Source organism: Ips typographus, linkage group LG10, assembly GCF_016097725.1.
Source record: "Ips typographus isolate SLU linkage group LG10, UJ_Ityp_2.0, whole genome shotgun sequence".
Taxonomy (NCBI): domain Eukaryota; kingdom Metazoa; phylum Arthropoda; class Insecta; order Coleoptera; family Curculionidae; genus Ips; species Ips typographus.
In genome coordinates this window covers 3688154-3705654 of record NC_138431.1, presented here as the reverse complement: position 1 = coordinate 3705654, position 17501 = coordinate 3688154, and the positions used below count along the sequence as shown (strand labels likewise).

General features: G+C 32.1%; 2 protein-coding genes across 7 annotated transcripts in view; both read right to left on the bottom strand.

Annotated features, from left to right (window-relative positions):
* The window catches only part of LOC145735026 (uncharacterized), a 63654-nt gene extending 55330 nt beyond the window's left edge, over positions 1-8324 (bottom strand). Inside the window, exon 1 of the mRNA XM_081988746.1 lies at positions 7837-8324. Coding sequence (XP_081844872.1) covers positions 7837-8034 — 198 coding nt within the window. The 5' untranslated portion in view covers positions 8035-8324. The remainder of the gene's footprint in view (positions 1-7836) is intronic.
* A 4408-nt stretch (positions 8325-12732) lies between these two features.
* Pfk (ATP-dependent 6-phosphofructokinase) overlaps positions 12733-17501 on the bottom strand; it is a 53710-nt gene continuing 48941 nt past the window's right edge. For all 6 annotated transcript variants that reach the window (XM_081988729.1, XM_081988727.1, XM_081988732.1 and 3 more), the window contains one exon: positions 12733-13006. In XM_081988729.1, the coding sequence (XP_081844855.1) occupies positions 12849-13006 (158 nt within the window). In that variant the 3' untranslated portion in view covers positions 12733-12848. The remainder of the gene's footprint in view (positions 13007-17501) is intronic.

Genomic DNA, 17501 nt, shown 5'->3' with positions numbered 1-17501 from the left:
GTTACTTCACAAGTATGTTTCGTTAGTTTGTATCTCTATGGGATTGAATTTGACAGTTTCCAGGTTTAGAACAGAACAAAAGACAGTTGACACTGACAGCCAAACGTCACAACTGTCAAAATTGCACTGATAAAACTAAAAAATGCATTCAACCAAACATAAACTGATTTTGTTACTTCACAAGTATGTTTTGTTGGTTTGTATCTCTATGGGCTTGAATTTGACAGTTTCTAGGTTTAGAACAGTAGAAAAGACAGTTGACACTGACAGCCAAACGTCACAACTGTCAAAATTGCCCTCATAAAACTAAAAAATGCATTCCACCAAAGTCAAACTGATTTGGTTACTTTTTAAGCATGTTTCGTTGATTTGAACCTCTAAAGAATTGAATTTGACAGTTTTCAGGTTTAAAACAAAACAAAAGACAGTTGACACTGACAGCCAAACGTCACAACTGTCAAAATTGCAGTCATAAAGCTATAAAATACATTTAACCAAAGGGAAACTGATTTTGTTACTTCACAAGTATGTTTCGTTGGTTTGTATCTCTATGGGCTTGAATTTGACAGTTTCTAGGTTTAGAACAGAAGAAAAGACAGTTGACACTGACAGCCAAACGTCACAACTGTCAAAATTGCCCTCCTAAAACTATAAAATGCGTCCAATTAAAAATTCAAACTGATCTTACTACTTTTGAGTATGTTTCCTTGGTTTGCCCCTCTTTGGAATTGAATTTGACAGTTTCCAGGACAAAACACAAGACAGTTGACACTGACAGCCAAACGTCACAACCGTCAAAATTGCACTCATGAAACTATAAAATAATTTTGATTTTCTGAACCATCTAAAACCATAATCAAGGTTCCTTGTAAATTTGAGCAGCATCTGCTGCCAAAAAGGGCCAGGTGTCCCAAAGGCGGCCTTGCCCTACAAAAGTGCCTCAGTGGCGTGCCTAAAACGTCTTAAACAAACCAGAGGCGTAGATTGGGCAACATCCTCGGCACACTCTAATAAATTCCTCGATTTTGCGTTAATCAATGCAAATAACTCGATTCAAACGCACAAATCCGTTGTTCCTGTCAAAGAAAAATTGGCAAATAATTGGCCGAAAATACAATGGTACTTTCGCGAAATTTTCCCAAAACCTCATGGGAAGTGAAAGTGTTATTTTGATTGGGCATTGTGGATGACTTAATTCAAGTGAATGCAATAATAACTCAAGGGACAGATTTACTATCTAATTATTATTATGACTATGAATTGTTTAATTATTATTGTGCGTTACATAATGAGGGAAGTGTGAGAGCTAAAAACGAGAGAAACGCCATCAAAAAGCCGGATATTACTGATTTATTTTCAAAACTCAGGACCGAAATAACGTTTCGGTCGTTTCCAGTGGTTTTAGACGCGAAAAAAGATGAGAAAAAGTGACAAAACAGGATGTCACGTTCCTGAATTATTCACTTTTAATACTACACAATATAATAGAAAATCTTCAGTTAAAAATACTTTGGTTAATTGATGAGGCTTTTACTTAAATCTGGAACGCAGCCAACCAAATGCTGAATGCTTTAAGGGGATCAAGAAGGTATAATCAATTTTTCAGTCCAAAATGCATTTTATTATCTTTTTTCTAAAGTCAGTTAGTTTTTAAACTTTACACCTCCATGAATTGGGTTTTGACTGTTTGCAATCCAAAACTGGTTTATTTGACACGTAATCTGATCTGTCATTGAAGTGTCAACTGTCAAAATCCCCTCCACTAGTCTGTAAAACTTTAAAACTCGTTTGAATCACCCTAAAATTGATTTAAAGTAGTCTAACAGTACTGAATGGGGTTTTGACTATTTTCAATGCAAAACTGGTTTATTTGACATGTAATTTAGTCTGTCATTGAAGTGTCAACTGTCAAAATCCCCTCCACTAGTCTGTAAAACTTTAAAACTCGTTTGAATGACACTAAAATCGATTTAAAGCAGTTTAACATTACTTTACACCTCTACGAATAGGGTTTTGACTGTTTGCAATGCAAAACTGGTTTATTTGACATTTAATTTGGTCTGTCATTGAAGTGTCAACTGTCAAAATCCCCTCCACTAGTCTGTAAAACTTTAAAACTCGTTTGAATGACACTAAAATCGATTTAAAGCAGTTTAACATTACTTTACACCTCTACGAATAGGGTTTTGACTGTTTGCAATGCAAAACTGGTTTATTTGACATTTAAATTGGTCTGTCATTGAAGTGTCAACTGTCAAAATCCTCTCCACTAACTAGTAAAACTATAAAACACACTTGAGTCATACTAAAATTGATTTAAAGTAATCTAACAGTACTTTACACTTTCATGAATGTTGATTTGACTGTTTGCAATACAAAACTGGTTTATTTGACATTTAAATTAGTCTGTCATTGAAGTGTCAACTGTCAAAATCCTCTTCACTAACCTGTAAAACTATAAAACACACTTGAAACCCACTAAAATTGATTTAAAGTAGTCTAACAGTACTTTACACCTCTACGAATGGGGTTTTGACTATTTTCAATGCAAAACTGGTTTACCTGACATGTAATTTGGTCTGTCATTGAAGTGTCAACTGTCAAAATCCTCTCCACTAAACTGTAAAACTATAAAACGGCTTTTCAAATCTCTTGACTTAAATTCTAACACTTAAAACTTGAAAATTGACTCAGAAAACCAAAAAATGGCTTCAGAACAATGAAATTTGTCGTACAAACTTCAAATTTGCATTTTGTAATCAAGTTTCATGATTTTTTAGACGAATTTCAACATAACAACCTTGAAAATTGACTTTAAACAATGAAAATTCGTGTAAGGGGCTTAAACATGGGTTTTGTAGGATTTTCACAGTTTTCAATCAAATTAAAAACTTTTAGGACTGAAAATTTGACTTGGACACCAAAAAGTGACTCTAAACTTCAGAAAACTGACATCAGAAGCTTAAAATTTACATTTGAAGACCGGTTTCATGATTCAGACTAATTTCAGTATATTAGTCATGAAAATAGTCTTAAATACCAAAAAGTGACTTTAGATCAATGAAATGTTGTCATAAAAGCATAAAACTTGCATTGAAATCACTTGAAAATTGATTTGGACACTAAAATCAATGAAAACTGACATCAGAAGCTTGAAACTTGCGTTAGAAAACAGTTTTCATGATTTACAGACTAATTTCAGTATTTTAGTCATGAAAAGTCTGAAATACTGGATTTTGACGTTGGGTTCATGAAAATTGACTTATATACCAAAAAGTGACTTTAGATCAATGAAATATTGTCATAAAAGAATAACACTTGCATTGAAATCACTTGAAAATTGATTTGGACATCAAAATCAATGAAAACTGACATCAAAAGCTTGAAACTTGCATTTGAAGACAGTTTTCATGATTTTCAGACTAATTTCAGTATATTAGTCATGAAAATAGTCTTAAATGCAGAATATTGACATTTGGTTCGTGAAAATTGACTTATATACCAAAAACTGACTTTAGATCAATGAAATATTGTCATAAAAGCATAAAACTTGCATTGAAATCACTTGAAAATTGATTTGGACACTAAAATCAATGAAAACTGACATCAGAAGCTTGAAACTTGCATATGAAATCAGTTTTCATGATTTTCAGACTAATTTCAGTATTTTAGACATGAAAATAGTCTGAAATACTGGATTTTGACGTTAGATTCGTGAAAATTGACTTATATACCAAAAAGTGAATTTAGATCAATGAAATATTGTCATAAAAGCATAAAACTTGCATTGAAATCACTTGAAAATTGATTTGAACTCCAAAATCAATGAAAACTGACATCAGAAGCTTGAAACTTGCATTTGAAGACAGTTTTCATGATTTTCAGACCAATTTCAGTATTTTAGTCATGAAAATAGTCGGAAATACTGGATTTCGACGTTGGGTTCATGAAAATTGACTTATATACCAAAAAGTGACTTTAGATCAATGAAATATTGTCATAAAAGGATAAAACTTGCATTGAAATCACTTGAAAATTGATTTCAACTCCAAAATCAATGAAAACTGACATCAGAAGTTTGAAATTTGCGTTTGAAATCAGTTTTCATGATTTTCAGACTAATTTCAGGATTTTAGACATGAAAATAGTCTGAAATACTGGATTTTGACGTTAGATTCGTGAAAATTGACTTATATACCAAAAAGTGAATTTAGATCAATGAAATATTGTCATAAAAGCATAAAACTTGCATTGAAATCACTTGAAAATTGATTTGAACTCCAAAATCAATGAAAACTGACATCAGAAGCTTGAAACTTGCATTTGAAGACAGTTTTCATGATTTTCAGACCAATTTCAGTATTTTAGTCATGAAAATAGTCGGAAATACTGGATTTCGACGTTGGGTTCATGAAAATTGACTTATATACCAAAAAGTGACTTTAGATCAATGAAATATTGTCATAAAAGCATAAAACTTGCATTGAAATCACTTGAAAATTGATTTCAACTCCAAAATCAATGAAAACTGACATCAGAAGTTTGAAATTTGCGTTTGAAATCAGTTTTCATGATTTTCAGACTAATTTCAGGATTTTAGACATGAAAATAGTCTTAAATACCAAAAAGTGACTTTAGATCAATGAAATATTGTCATAAAAGCATAAAACTTGCATTGAAATCACTTGAAAATTGATTTGGACACTAAAATCAATGAAAACTGGCATCAGAAGCTTGAAACTTGCGTTTGAAGACAGTTTTCATGATTTTCAGACTAATTTCACTATTTTAGTCATGAAAATAGTCTGAAATACTGGATTTTGACGTTAGATTCGTGAAAATTGACTTATATACCAAAAAGTGAATTTAGATCAATGAAATATTGTCATAAAAGCATAAAACTTGCATTGAAATCACTTGAAAATTGATTTCAACTCCAAAATCAATGAAAACTGACATCAGAAGTTTGAAATTTGCGTTTGAAATCAGTTTTCATGATTTTCAGACTAATTTCAGTATTTTAGACATGAAAATAGTCTTAAATACCAAAAAAGTGACTTTAGATCAATGAAATATTGTCATAAAAGCATAAAACTTGCATTGAAATCACTTGAAAATTGATTTGAACTCCAAAATCAATGAAAACTGACATCAGAAGCTTGAAACTTGCATTTGAAGACAGTTTTCATGATTTTCAGACCAATTTCAGTATTTTAGTCATGAAAATAGTCGGAAATACTGGATTTCGACGTTGGGTTCATGAAAATTGACTTATATACCAAAAAGTGACTTTAGATCAATGAAATATTGTCATAAAAGCATAAAACTTGCATTGAAATCACTTGAAAATTGATTTCAACTCCAAAATCAATGAAAACTGACATCAGAAGTTTGAAATTTGCGTTTGAAATCAGTTTTCATGATTTTCAGACTAATTTCAGGATTTTAGACATGAAAATAGTCTTAAATACCAAAAAGTGACTTTAGATCAATGAAATATTGTCATAAAAGCATAAAACTTGCATTGAAATCACTTGAAAATTGATTTGGACACTAAAATCAATGAAAACTGGCATCAGAAGCTTGAAACTTGCGTTTGAAGACAGTTTTCATGATTTTCAGACTAATTTCACTATTTTAGTCATGAAAATAGTCTGAAATACTGGATTTTGACGTTAGATTCGTGAAAATTGACTTATATACCAAAAAGTGAATTTAGATCAATGAAATATTGTCATAAAAGCATAAAACTTGCATTGAAATCACTTGAAAATTGATTTCAACTCCAAAATCAATGAAAACTGACATCAGAAGTTTGAAATTTGCGTTTGAAATCAGTTTTCATGATTTTCAGACTAATTTCAGTATTTTAGACATGAAAATAGTCTTAAATACCAAAAAAGTGACTTTAGATCAATGAAATATTGTCATAAAAGCATAAAACTTGCATTGAAATCACTTGAAAATTGATTTGGACACTAAAATCAATGAAAACTGGCATCAGAAGCTTGAAACTTGCGTTTGAAGACAATATTCATGATTTACAGACTAATTTCAGTATATTAGTCATGAAAATAGTCTGAAATACTGGATTTTGACGTTAGATTCGTGAAAATTGACTTATATACCAAAAAGTGAATTTAGATCAATGAAATATTGTCATAAAAGCATAAAACTTGCATTGAAATCACTTGAAAATTGATTTGAACTCCAAAATCAATGAAAACTGACATCAGAAGCTTGAAACTTGCATTTGAAGACAGTTTTCATGATTTTCAGACCAATTTCAGTATTTTAGTCATGAAAATAGTCGGAAATACTGGATTTCGACGTTGGGTTCATGAAAATTGACTTATATACCAAAAAGTGACTTTAGATCAATGAAATATTGTCATAAAAGCATAAAACTTGCATTGAAATCACTTGAAAATTGATTTCAACTCCAAAATCAATGAAAACTGACATCAGAAGTTTGAAATTTGCGTTTGAAATCAGTTTTCATGATTTTCAGACTAATTTCAGTATTTTAGACATGAAAATAGTCTTAAATACCAAAAAGTGACTTTAGATCAATGAAATATTGTCATAAAAGCATAAAACTTGCATTGAAATCACTTGAAAATTGATTTGGACACTAAAATCAATGAAAACTGGCATCAGAAGCTTGAAACTTGCGTTTGAAGACAATATTCATGATTTACAGACTAATTTCAGTATATTAGTCATGAAAATAGTCTAAAATACTGGATTTTGACGTTAGGTTCATGAAAATTTACTTGAAGACTAACTTTTCAAGTTTTTTTAATTTGTTTCTAATTTTCTCAGAACTCTGGACTATTTTCAATGCTTTCAGTCAGCTAAATCAAGTTTCAAGACTACCTTCACTAAGTTTCAGACTTGCCAGGCCTGAAAGTCAGTTTGTACACTCTCTATAGTCTTGAAAAAGTCATTTCAAGCTGTTTCACTATTAAATTGACTTCTAGACTAATCACTACTGAAAATTCGAGCATTTCTTAGAAAATTGGACCGTTTTAAGAGCTTTTAGACTGAAAAATCGAGTTAAGACTATTCACAGTAGTAAAAGTAAAGTTTCATACACTTCATTACTCTTAAAAACGGATTTTTAGAAATGAATTAGTCCCAAAATTGGATCTGGACTGTTTCCAGTGTACAATTCAGTTCTACACTAATTTCTGTACTAAAAATTAAGTTTTACACTAATTAAAATCCTGAAAATAGACTTTTGGACTCTCTTTAGTCTTAGTAAAGTCATTTTTAGACTTAATAGTCAACTTTTAGACTATTTTTAGTAGTCAAAAGTGAGTTTTATGCTGAACAATCTTTGTCTAGATTTTCGGACTGTTTCTAGTGCTTCAGTTCAGTTTCAGACAAAATTAGTCCAAAAATCGTGTTTTTTTAATATTTTCAGTGTCAAAATGTCAAACCCATATACTTTGGAGTTACTGAAGCACTTGAGTGCTTCTCAGACAGTTTTCGGCCTGTAACTTCCTTAAATGGCCATTTAGGGCAAAAATGCTTTGAATCAATCTTGTAGAGCATAAAATCCCCTACAACTCTTTAATTTACATTTTTGTCCTAACTCTTTAAATAACGGAGCTACGCTCTGTTGAACCTACGCTTTGGAGTTACTGAAGCACTTGAGTGCTTTGCAAATGGTTGTCGGCCTGTAACTTCCTTAAATGGCCCTTTATGGCAAAAACGCTTTGAATCAATCTTGTAGAGCATAAAATTCCCTACAACTCTCTAATTTACAATTTTGCTGTCACTCCTCAAATAACAGAGCTACACTTAAAAGAATTAAGTTAATGCACTAACCTTTCTGTAACGGACAGTTGGTTCCTGTGGTAAACTGTAATTCGGTTGAATTTCCTTGGTACCACCACTGAAATTTTCACACTTTTCCGCACATTTCGACTGGCGGTACTGCGAATTCACTGCCACGCTTCTCGCGTAAAAACTTTTGAAATTTTCATTTTCGATCAGTTCTTCCATGGTACTACTTTGGTCGCACATGCCGGCCGCAGGGTACTGCCGAAACTATACTGCAAACCGAAAAATTACAGTTTTTTCACAGGAAATTACGGAGAAACAGAGCATTAACGCCGGAAGATTAACCGTCGTACAGTACTACTTGGTACCACGCGATGACATTGCAGACTGGCCCCAGGTAAACAAAACAGTTCTTCGGGGAACACGAGGTGGTACTACACGCGACAAATCGTTCACTGCGCATGTCTTGGGACTTGGATGGGTCGTACCGTACTCTCCGGATATAGGCAACCACACATACATGCGTAATAACACTTCAATTATATACAATACAAGGCTGAAACAATTTAAGGCTGAATTTAGGATTTTTAGGTACAAAATTGTTTAATTAAAAAATGTTTTTTTTTTTAGGTAAAATTTTATGATTTTTCACTAAGATTACAATACTACTAGTTTGTGAAATTAAAAAATTGATTTTAAAATCAAAAAATTGGCTATTGGTTCAAAGTTATTTTTGTCAACTTCTGACGCCCTCTAGCGGCCAAATGATTTAAGCTACCAATCAATGTTGTCATATCGTTGGAAAGCCCATTTCTTTAGCTATCCATGGACATATAAAAGTTTCTACAAAGTGTATAAAATGAGAGAGTTATTTAGGTTTGAATGAAAAAGTGTACCAAAATTGTTCAACATTGTTAAGGTCAACTTTGAAGCCTCCTAGCGGCCAAACGAGTGAACCAACAAACCAATCTTGACATATCGTTGGAAAGCCCATTTCTTTAGCTATCCATGGACATATAAAAGTTTCTACAAAGTGTATAAAATGAGAGAGTTATTTAGGTTTGAATGGAAGAGAGCACCAAAAATGTTGAAAAAAGTATTTAAAAACAGTCACGTGACCTAGAGAAAAAAAAAAAAAAAAAAAATTAAATACTCCGAATACAGTGCTGCCAGATCTGGAGACACTTCCCCACCTCTGCGATAGTTGAGAAACTATAAAACTACAAAACATGTTTAAAAGCAGTGCAATCAGTGTAAATCCTATTTGTATGCATTTTATAGTTTTATGAGTTGTTTTTTGACAGTTGTGACGTGTAGACATATTTACATCTGTCAAAATGGTGCTAACTGTCAAACACCACTCCATGAAGGTATAAAACTACAAAACATATTTAAAAGCAGTGCAATCAGTGTAAATCCTATTTGTATGTATTTTATAGTTTTATGAATAGTTTTTTGACAGTTGTGACGTATAATTGTCTATTTTCGACATATTTACATCTGTCAAAATGGTGCTAACTGTCAAATACCAATCCATAAAGGTATAAAACTACAAGACATGTTTAAAAGCAATACAATCAGTCTAAATCATATTTGTATGCATTTTATAGTTTTATGAGTTGTTTTTTGACAGTTGTGACGTATAACTGTCTATTTTAGACATATTTGAATCTGTCAAAATGGTGCTAATTGTCAAATACCACTCCATGAAGGTATAAAACTACAAGACATGTTTAAAAGCAATACAATCAGGGTAAATCATATTTGTATGTATTTTATAGTTTTATGAGTTGTTTTTTGACAGTTGTGACGTATAACTGTCTATTTTAGACATATTTACATCTGTCAAAATGGTGATAACTGTCAAATACCACTCCATGAAGGTATAAAACTACAAAACATGTTTAAAAGCAATACAATCAGTGTAAATCATATTTGTATGCATTTTATAGTTTTATGAGTTGTTTTTTGACAGTTGTGACGTGTAATTGTCTATTTTAGACATATTTACATCTGTCAAAATGGTGATAACTGTCAAATACCACTCCATGAAGGTATAAAACTACAAGACATGTTTAAAAGCAGTGCAATCAGTGTAAATCCTATTTGTATGCATTTTATAGTTTTATGAGTTGTTTTTTGACAGTTGTGACGGATAACTGTCTATTTTAGACATATTTACATCTGTCAAAATGGTGCTAACTGTCAAATACCACTCCATGAAGGTATAAAACTACAAATCATATTTAAAAGCAATACAATCAGTGTAAATCTTATTTGTATGCATTTTATAGTTTTATAAGTTGTTTTTTGACAGTTGTGACGTATAACTGTCTATTTTAGACATGTTTACATCTGTCAAAATGGTGCTAGCTGTCAAATACCACTCCATGAAGGTATAAAACTACAAAACATATTTAAAAGCAATACAACCAGTGTAAATCATATTTGTATGCATTTTATAGTTTTATGAGTTGTTTTTTGACAGTTGTGACGTATAACTGTCTATTTTAGACATATTTGCATCTGTCAAAATGGTGTTAACTGTCAAATACCACTCCATAAAGGTATAAAACATATTTAAAAGCAATACAACCAGTGTAAATCATATTTGTATGCATTTTATAGTTTTATGAGTTGTTTTTTGACAGTTGTGACGTGTAACTGTCTATTTTAGACATAATTACATCTGTCAAACTGGTGATAACTGTCAAATACCACTCCATGAAGGTATAAAACTACAAAACATGTTTAAAAGCAATACAATCAGTGTAAATCATATTTGTATGCATTTTATAGTTTTATGAGTTGTTTTTTGACAGTTTTGACGTATAACTGTCTATTTTAGACATATTTACATCTGTCAAAATGGTGATAACTGTCAAATACCACTTCATGAAGGTATTAAACAACAAGACATGTTTAAAAGCAGTGCAATCAGTGTAAATCCTATTTGTATGCATTTTATAGTTTTATGAGTTGTTTTTTGACAGTTGTGACGTGTAGACATATTTACATCTGTCAAAATGGTGCTAACTGTCAAACACCACTCCATGAAGGTATAAAACTACAAAACATATTTAAAAGCAGTGCAATCAGTGTAAATCCTATTTGTATGTATTTTATAGTTTTATGAATTGTTTTTTGACAGTTGTGACGTATAATTGTCTATTTTCGACATATTTACATCTGTCAAAATGGTGCTAACTGTCAAATACCAATCCATAAAGGTATAAAACTACAAGACATGTTTAAAAGCAATACAATCAGGGTAAATCATATTTGTATGTATTTTATAGTTTTATGAGTTGTTTTTTGACAGTTGTGACGTATAACTGTCTATTTTAGACATATTTGCATCTGTCAAAATGGTGCTAATTGTCAAATACCACTCCATGAAGGTATAAAACTACAAGACATGTTTAAAAGCAATACAATCAGGGTAAATCATATTTGTATGTATTTTATAGTTTTATGAGTTGTTTTTTGACAGTTGTGACGTATAACTGTCTATTTTAGACATATTTACATCTGTCAAAATGGTGATAACTGTCAAATACCACTCCATGAAGGTATAAAACTACAAAACATGTTTAAAAGCAATACAATCAGTGTAAATCATATTTGTATGCATTTTATAGTTTTATGAGTTGTTTTTTGACAGTTGTGACGTGTAATTGTCTATTTTAGACATATTTACATCTGTCAAAATGGTGATAACTGTCAAATACCACTTCATGAAGGTATAAAACTACAAGACATGTTTAAAAGCAGTGCAATCAGTGTAAATCCTATTTGTATGCATTTTATAGTTTTATGAGTTGTTTTTTGACAGTTGTGACGGATAACTGTCTATTTTAGACATATTTACATCTGTCAAAATGGTGCTAACTGTCAAATACCACTCCATGAAGGTATAAAACTACAAATCATATTTAAAAGCAATACAACCAGTGTAAATCATATTTGTATGCATTTTATAGTTTTATGAGTTGTTTTTTGACAGTTGTGACGTATAACTGTCTATTTTAGACATATTTGCATCTGTCAAAATGGTGCTAATTGTCAAATACCACTCCATGAAGGTATAAAACTACAAGACATGTTTAAAAGCAATACAATCAGGGTAAATCATATTTGTATGTATTTTATAGTTTTATGAGTTGTTTTTTGACAGTTGTGACGTGTAACTGTCTATTTTAGACATAATTACATCTGTCAAACTGGTGATAACTGTCAAATACCACTCCATGAAGGTATAAAACTACAAAACATGTTTAAAAGCAATACAATCAGTGTAAATCATATTTGTATGCATTTTATAGTTTTATGAGTTGTTTTTTGACGGTTGTGACGTATAACTGTCTATTTTAGACATAATTACATCTGTCAAACTGGTGATAACTGTCAAATACCACTCCATGAAGGTATAAAACTACAAAACATGTTTAAAAGCAATACAATCAGTGTAAATCATATTTGTGTGCATTTTATAGTTTTATGAGTTGTTTTTTGACAGTTGTGACGTGTAACTGTCTATTTTAGACATATTTACACCTGTCAAAATGGTGGTAAATGTCATACACCATCATGAAGCTATAAAATAACAAACCCTTCTTAAAACTAGTACGATTTGTTAAAATTCAATGTTTTTTAGAGCTCGATGAACAAAATTTTTGAATAGATATGACGTGAAGGAGTTTTCTTTGCATCTGTCAAAATACTGCAAACTGTCAAACACCTATGAAGCTATAAAAGTAAAAATATCTGCTCAAAAGCAATATATACAGTTTTAAATCGTTTTAAGTGAATTTTATAGGTTTGTGAGTTGAATTTTTGGGGATGTTATATCAATTAAGGTTTGGCAACACTGTCTGAAGCTTAAACTTACCTTCTCCCAAGCTTTAAACGTTAAATATGCAACAATGAAGCAATTGGCAGTTCAAAGTGGTAAAAATTCGGTTTTTTTTTGTAAAAAAATTGAACAAAATATCACAACATCGTATCACAGACTATTAGTAAGAAAAAAACGTTCACAAAGGGCCTGTACCACGTGATCAATGCCCTTCGAATTGATGGTACAACCTGGAAAATTCTCTGCGCATATTTTGGGACACCCAAGTGAATTCCGGTCTTAATTCCGGTTCCATCCATCTACTTTCTTCTTTTACGTTTTTCTTCAAATCGCTCAAGTCCCAAAATCGTACTCCGTGCTCTGCGAAACAGGAATTTCGGTCAATTTTATGTTTTACAGTGTAAATCGACCTTTAGACGAAAGTCTCAATTTGAAGAAAGGAAGAGTGTTTCTATTACCACCAACTAGGGTACTTGCATGTGTTTTTTTTTTTTAATTTCTGACTTAAATTTACCTTATTTTTGTTGTTTTTAGTAATTACTTTTCCTTCAAAAACCACCAGACAAGTGTCATAATTTGACAGGTACTAACTTGGTTACTTTGACAGCTAGAAGATTCGTTCAAACGTCAAAATATAGCCCGTAATTTTAGCTTTCTTTTATGTGAACACAATTTTCTTTCAAAAATTACAAATAACCGAGATATTTGACATGAAACACAACAGTGTAACTGTACTAGAAATATTGAAAGTGTCACAATTTGACAGCTCCTAACTTGGTTCCTATGACAGTTAGGAGGTTCGTTCGAACGTCAAAATGTAAGCCGCCATTTTGGCTTTAAATTAACTAACCACATTTTTCTTTCAAAAATTACAAATAACCGAGATATTTGATCGGAAATAGAGCAGTGCAGGTGAAGAAGCTTTTTAAGGATCAGTCACAATTTGACAGCTCCTAACTTGGTTCGTGTGGCAGTTAGGAGATTCGTTCAAACGTCAAAATGTAGCTTAAAACTTCCTCTTTCTTTTCTCGTAACAGAGTTTTTTCGAAAAAAACACCAAAAAGTGAGAAAATCGGCCTGAAACACTGTTGTGCTCGTCAAACTTGAATACTAAAGTTAAGTATACTCCCTTCCACAGATTTTGAAGGTATAGTGCGTTCCTCATAAACTCAAACTGTCCCAAAAGACGTAATACGCAGACAAATTGGTGTAATCGAATTCTAAATGGCTATGTATAGTCGATTCCATCGATTTTTCAATTATTTTGTGTTTTCCTACTTTCTTCAATATTTTTCTTCTTTATCTATCTCGTTATTTTTCGTTAACTGTCATTGCTTTTTCTCTATCTTGGTTAATTGTCTCTCTCTCTCCGTTTCCTTCAAACTGCCACTTTCTTTCTGTTTTTTTTTTAAATGACAGATGTCCTTATTTGACACGTGCTAACTTGGTTACTTTGACAGCTAGACGATTCGTTCAAACGTCAAAATATAGCCCGTAATTTTAGCTTTCTTTTATGTGAATACAATTTTCTTTCAAAAATTACAAATAACCGAGATATTTGACATGAAACACAACAGTGTAACTGTAGTAGAAATATTGAAAGTGTCACAATTTGACAGCTCCTAACTTGGTTCCCATGACAGTTAGGAGGTTCGTTCGAACGTCAAAATGTAAGCCGCCATTTTGACTTTCAATTAACTAAACACAATTTTCTTTCAAAAATTACAAATAACCGAGATATTTGATCGGAAATAGAGCAGTGCAAGTGAACAAGCTTTTTAAAGATCAGTCACAATTTGACAGCTCCTAACTTGGTTCGTGTGGCAGTTAGGAGATTCGTTCAAACGTCAAAATGTAGCTTAAAACTTCCTCTTTCTTTTCTCGTAACAGAGTTTTTTCGAAAAAAAACACCAAAAAGTGAGAAAATCGGCCTGAAACACTGTTGTGCTCGTCAAACTTGAATACTAAAGTTAAGTATACTCCCTTCCACAGATTTTGAAGGTATAGTGCGTTCCTCATAAACTCAAACTGTCCCAAAAGACGTAATACGCAGACAAATTGGTGTAATCGAATTCTAAATGGCTATGTATAGTCGATTCCATCGATTTTTCAATTATTTTGTGTTTTCCTACTTTCTTCAATATTTTTCTTCTTTATCTATCTCGTTATTTTTCGTTAACTGTCATTGCTTTTTCTCTATCTTGGTTAATTGTCTCTCTCTCTCCGTTTCCTTCAAACTGCCACTTTCTTTCTGTTTTTTTTTTAAATGACAGATGTCCTTATTTGACACGTGCTAACTTGGTTACTTTGACAGCTAGACGATTCGTTCAAACGTCAAAATATAGCCCGTAATTTTAGCTTTCTTTTATGTGAATACAATTTTCTTTCAAAAATTACAAATAACCGAGATATTTGACATGAAACACAACAGTGTAACTGTAGTAGAAATATTGAAAGTGTCACAATTTGACAGCTCCTAACTTGGTTCCCATGACAGTTAGGAGGTTCGTTCGAACGTCAAAATGTAAGCCGCCATTTTGACTTTCAATTAACTAAACACAATTTTCTTTCAAAAATTACAAATAACCGAGATATTTGATCGGAAATAGAGCAGTGCAAGTGAACAAGCTTTTTAAAGATCAGTCACAATTTGACAGCTCCTAACTTGGTTCGTGTGGCAGTTAGGAGATTCGTTCAAACGTCAAAATGTAGCTTAAAACTTCCTCTTTCTTTTCTCGTAACAGAGTTTTTTCGAAAAAAAACACCAAAAAGTGAGAAAATCGGCCTGAAACACTGTTGTGCTCGTCAAACTTGAATACTAAAGTTAAGTATACTCCCTTCCACAGATTTTGAAGGTATAGTGCGTTCCTCATAAACTCAAACTGTCCCAAAAGACGTAATACGCAGACAAATTGGTGTAATCGAATTCTAAATGGCTATGTATAGTCGATTCCATCGATTTTTCAATTATTTTGTGTTTTCCTACTTTCTTCAATATTTTTCTTCTTTATCTATCTCGTTATTTTTCGTTAACTGTCATTGCTTTTTCTCTATCTTGGTTAATTGTCTCTCTCTCTCCGTTTCCTTCAAACTGCCACTTTCTTTCTGTTTTTTTTTTAAATGACAGATGTCCTTATTTGACACGTGCTAACTTGGTTACTTTGACAGCTAGACGATTCGTTCAAACGTCAAAATATAGCCCGTAATTTTAGCTTTCTTTTATGTGAATACAATTTTCTTTCAAAAATTACAAATAACCGAGATATTTGACATGAAACACAACAGTGTAACTGTAGTAGAAATATTGAAAGTGTCACAATTTGACAGCTCCTAACTTGGTTCCCATGACAGTTAGGAGGTTCGTTCGAACGTCAAAATGTAAGCCGCCATTTTGACTTTCAATTAACTAAACACAATTTTCTTTCAAAAATTACAAATAACCGAGATATTTGATCGGAAATAGAGCAGTGCAAGTGAACAAGCTTTTTAAAGATCAGTCACAATTTGACAGCTCCTAACTTGGTTCGTGTGGCAGTTAGGAGATTCGTTCAAACGTCAAAATGTAGCTTAAAACTTCCTCTTTCTTTTCTCGTAACAGAGTTTTTTCGAAAAAAACACCAAAAAGTGAGAAAATCGGCCTGAAACACTGTTGTGCTCGTCAAACTTGAATACTAAAGTTAAGTATACTCCCTTCCACAGATTTTGAAGGTATAGTGCGTTCCTCATAAACTCAAACTGTCCCAAAAGACGTAATACGCAGACAAATTGGTGTAATCGAATTCTAAATGGCTATGTATAGTCGATTCCATCGATTTTTCAATTATTTTGTGTTTTCCTACTTTCTTCAATATTTTTCTTCTTTATCTATCTCGTTATTTTTCGTTAACTGTCATTGCTTTTTCTCTATCTTGGTTAATTGTCTCTCTCTCTCCGTTTCCTTCAAACTGCCACCTTCTTTCTGTTTTTTTTTTTAAATGACAGATGTCCTTATTTGACACGTGCTAACTTGGTTACTTTGACAGCTAGATGATTCGTTCAAACGTCAAAATATAGCCCGTAATTTTAGCTTTCTTTTATGTGAATACAATTTTCTTTCAAAAATTACAAATAACCGAGATATTTGACATGAAACACAACAGTGTAACTGTAGTAGAAATATTGAAAGTGTCACAATTTGACAGCTCCTAACTTGGTTCCTATGACAGTTAGGAGGTTCGTTCGAACGTCAAAATGTAAGCCGCCATTTTGGCTTTAAATTAACTAAACACAATTTTCTTTCAAAAATTACAAATAACCGAGATATTTGATCGGAAATAGAGCAGTGCAGGTGAAGAAGCTTTTTAAGGATCAGTCACAATTTGACAGCTCCTAACTTGGTTCGTGTGGCAGTTAGGAGATTCGTTCAAACGTCAAAATGTAGCTTAAAACTTCCTCTTTCTTTTCTCGTAACAGAGTTTTTTCGAAAAAAAACACCAAAAAGTGAGAAAATCGGCCTGAAACACTGTTGTGCTCGTCAAACTTGAATACTAAAGTTAAGTATACTCCCTTCCACAGATTTTGAAGGTATAGTGCGTTCCTCATAAACTCAAACTGTCCCAAAAGACGTAATACGCAGACAAATTGGTGTAATCGAATTCTAAATGGCTATGTATAGTCGATTCCATCGATTTTTCAATTATTTTGTGTTTTCCTACTTTCTTCAATATTTTTCTTCTTTATCTATCTCGTTATTTTTCGTTAACTGTCATTGCTTTTTCTCTATCTTGGTTAATTGTCTCTCTCTCTCCGTTTCCTTCAAACTGCCACTTTCTTTCTGTTTTTTTTTTTAAATGACAGATGTCCTTATTTGACACGT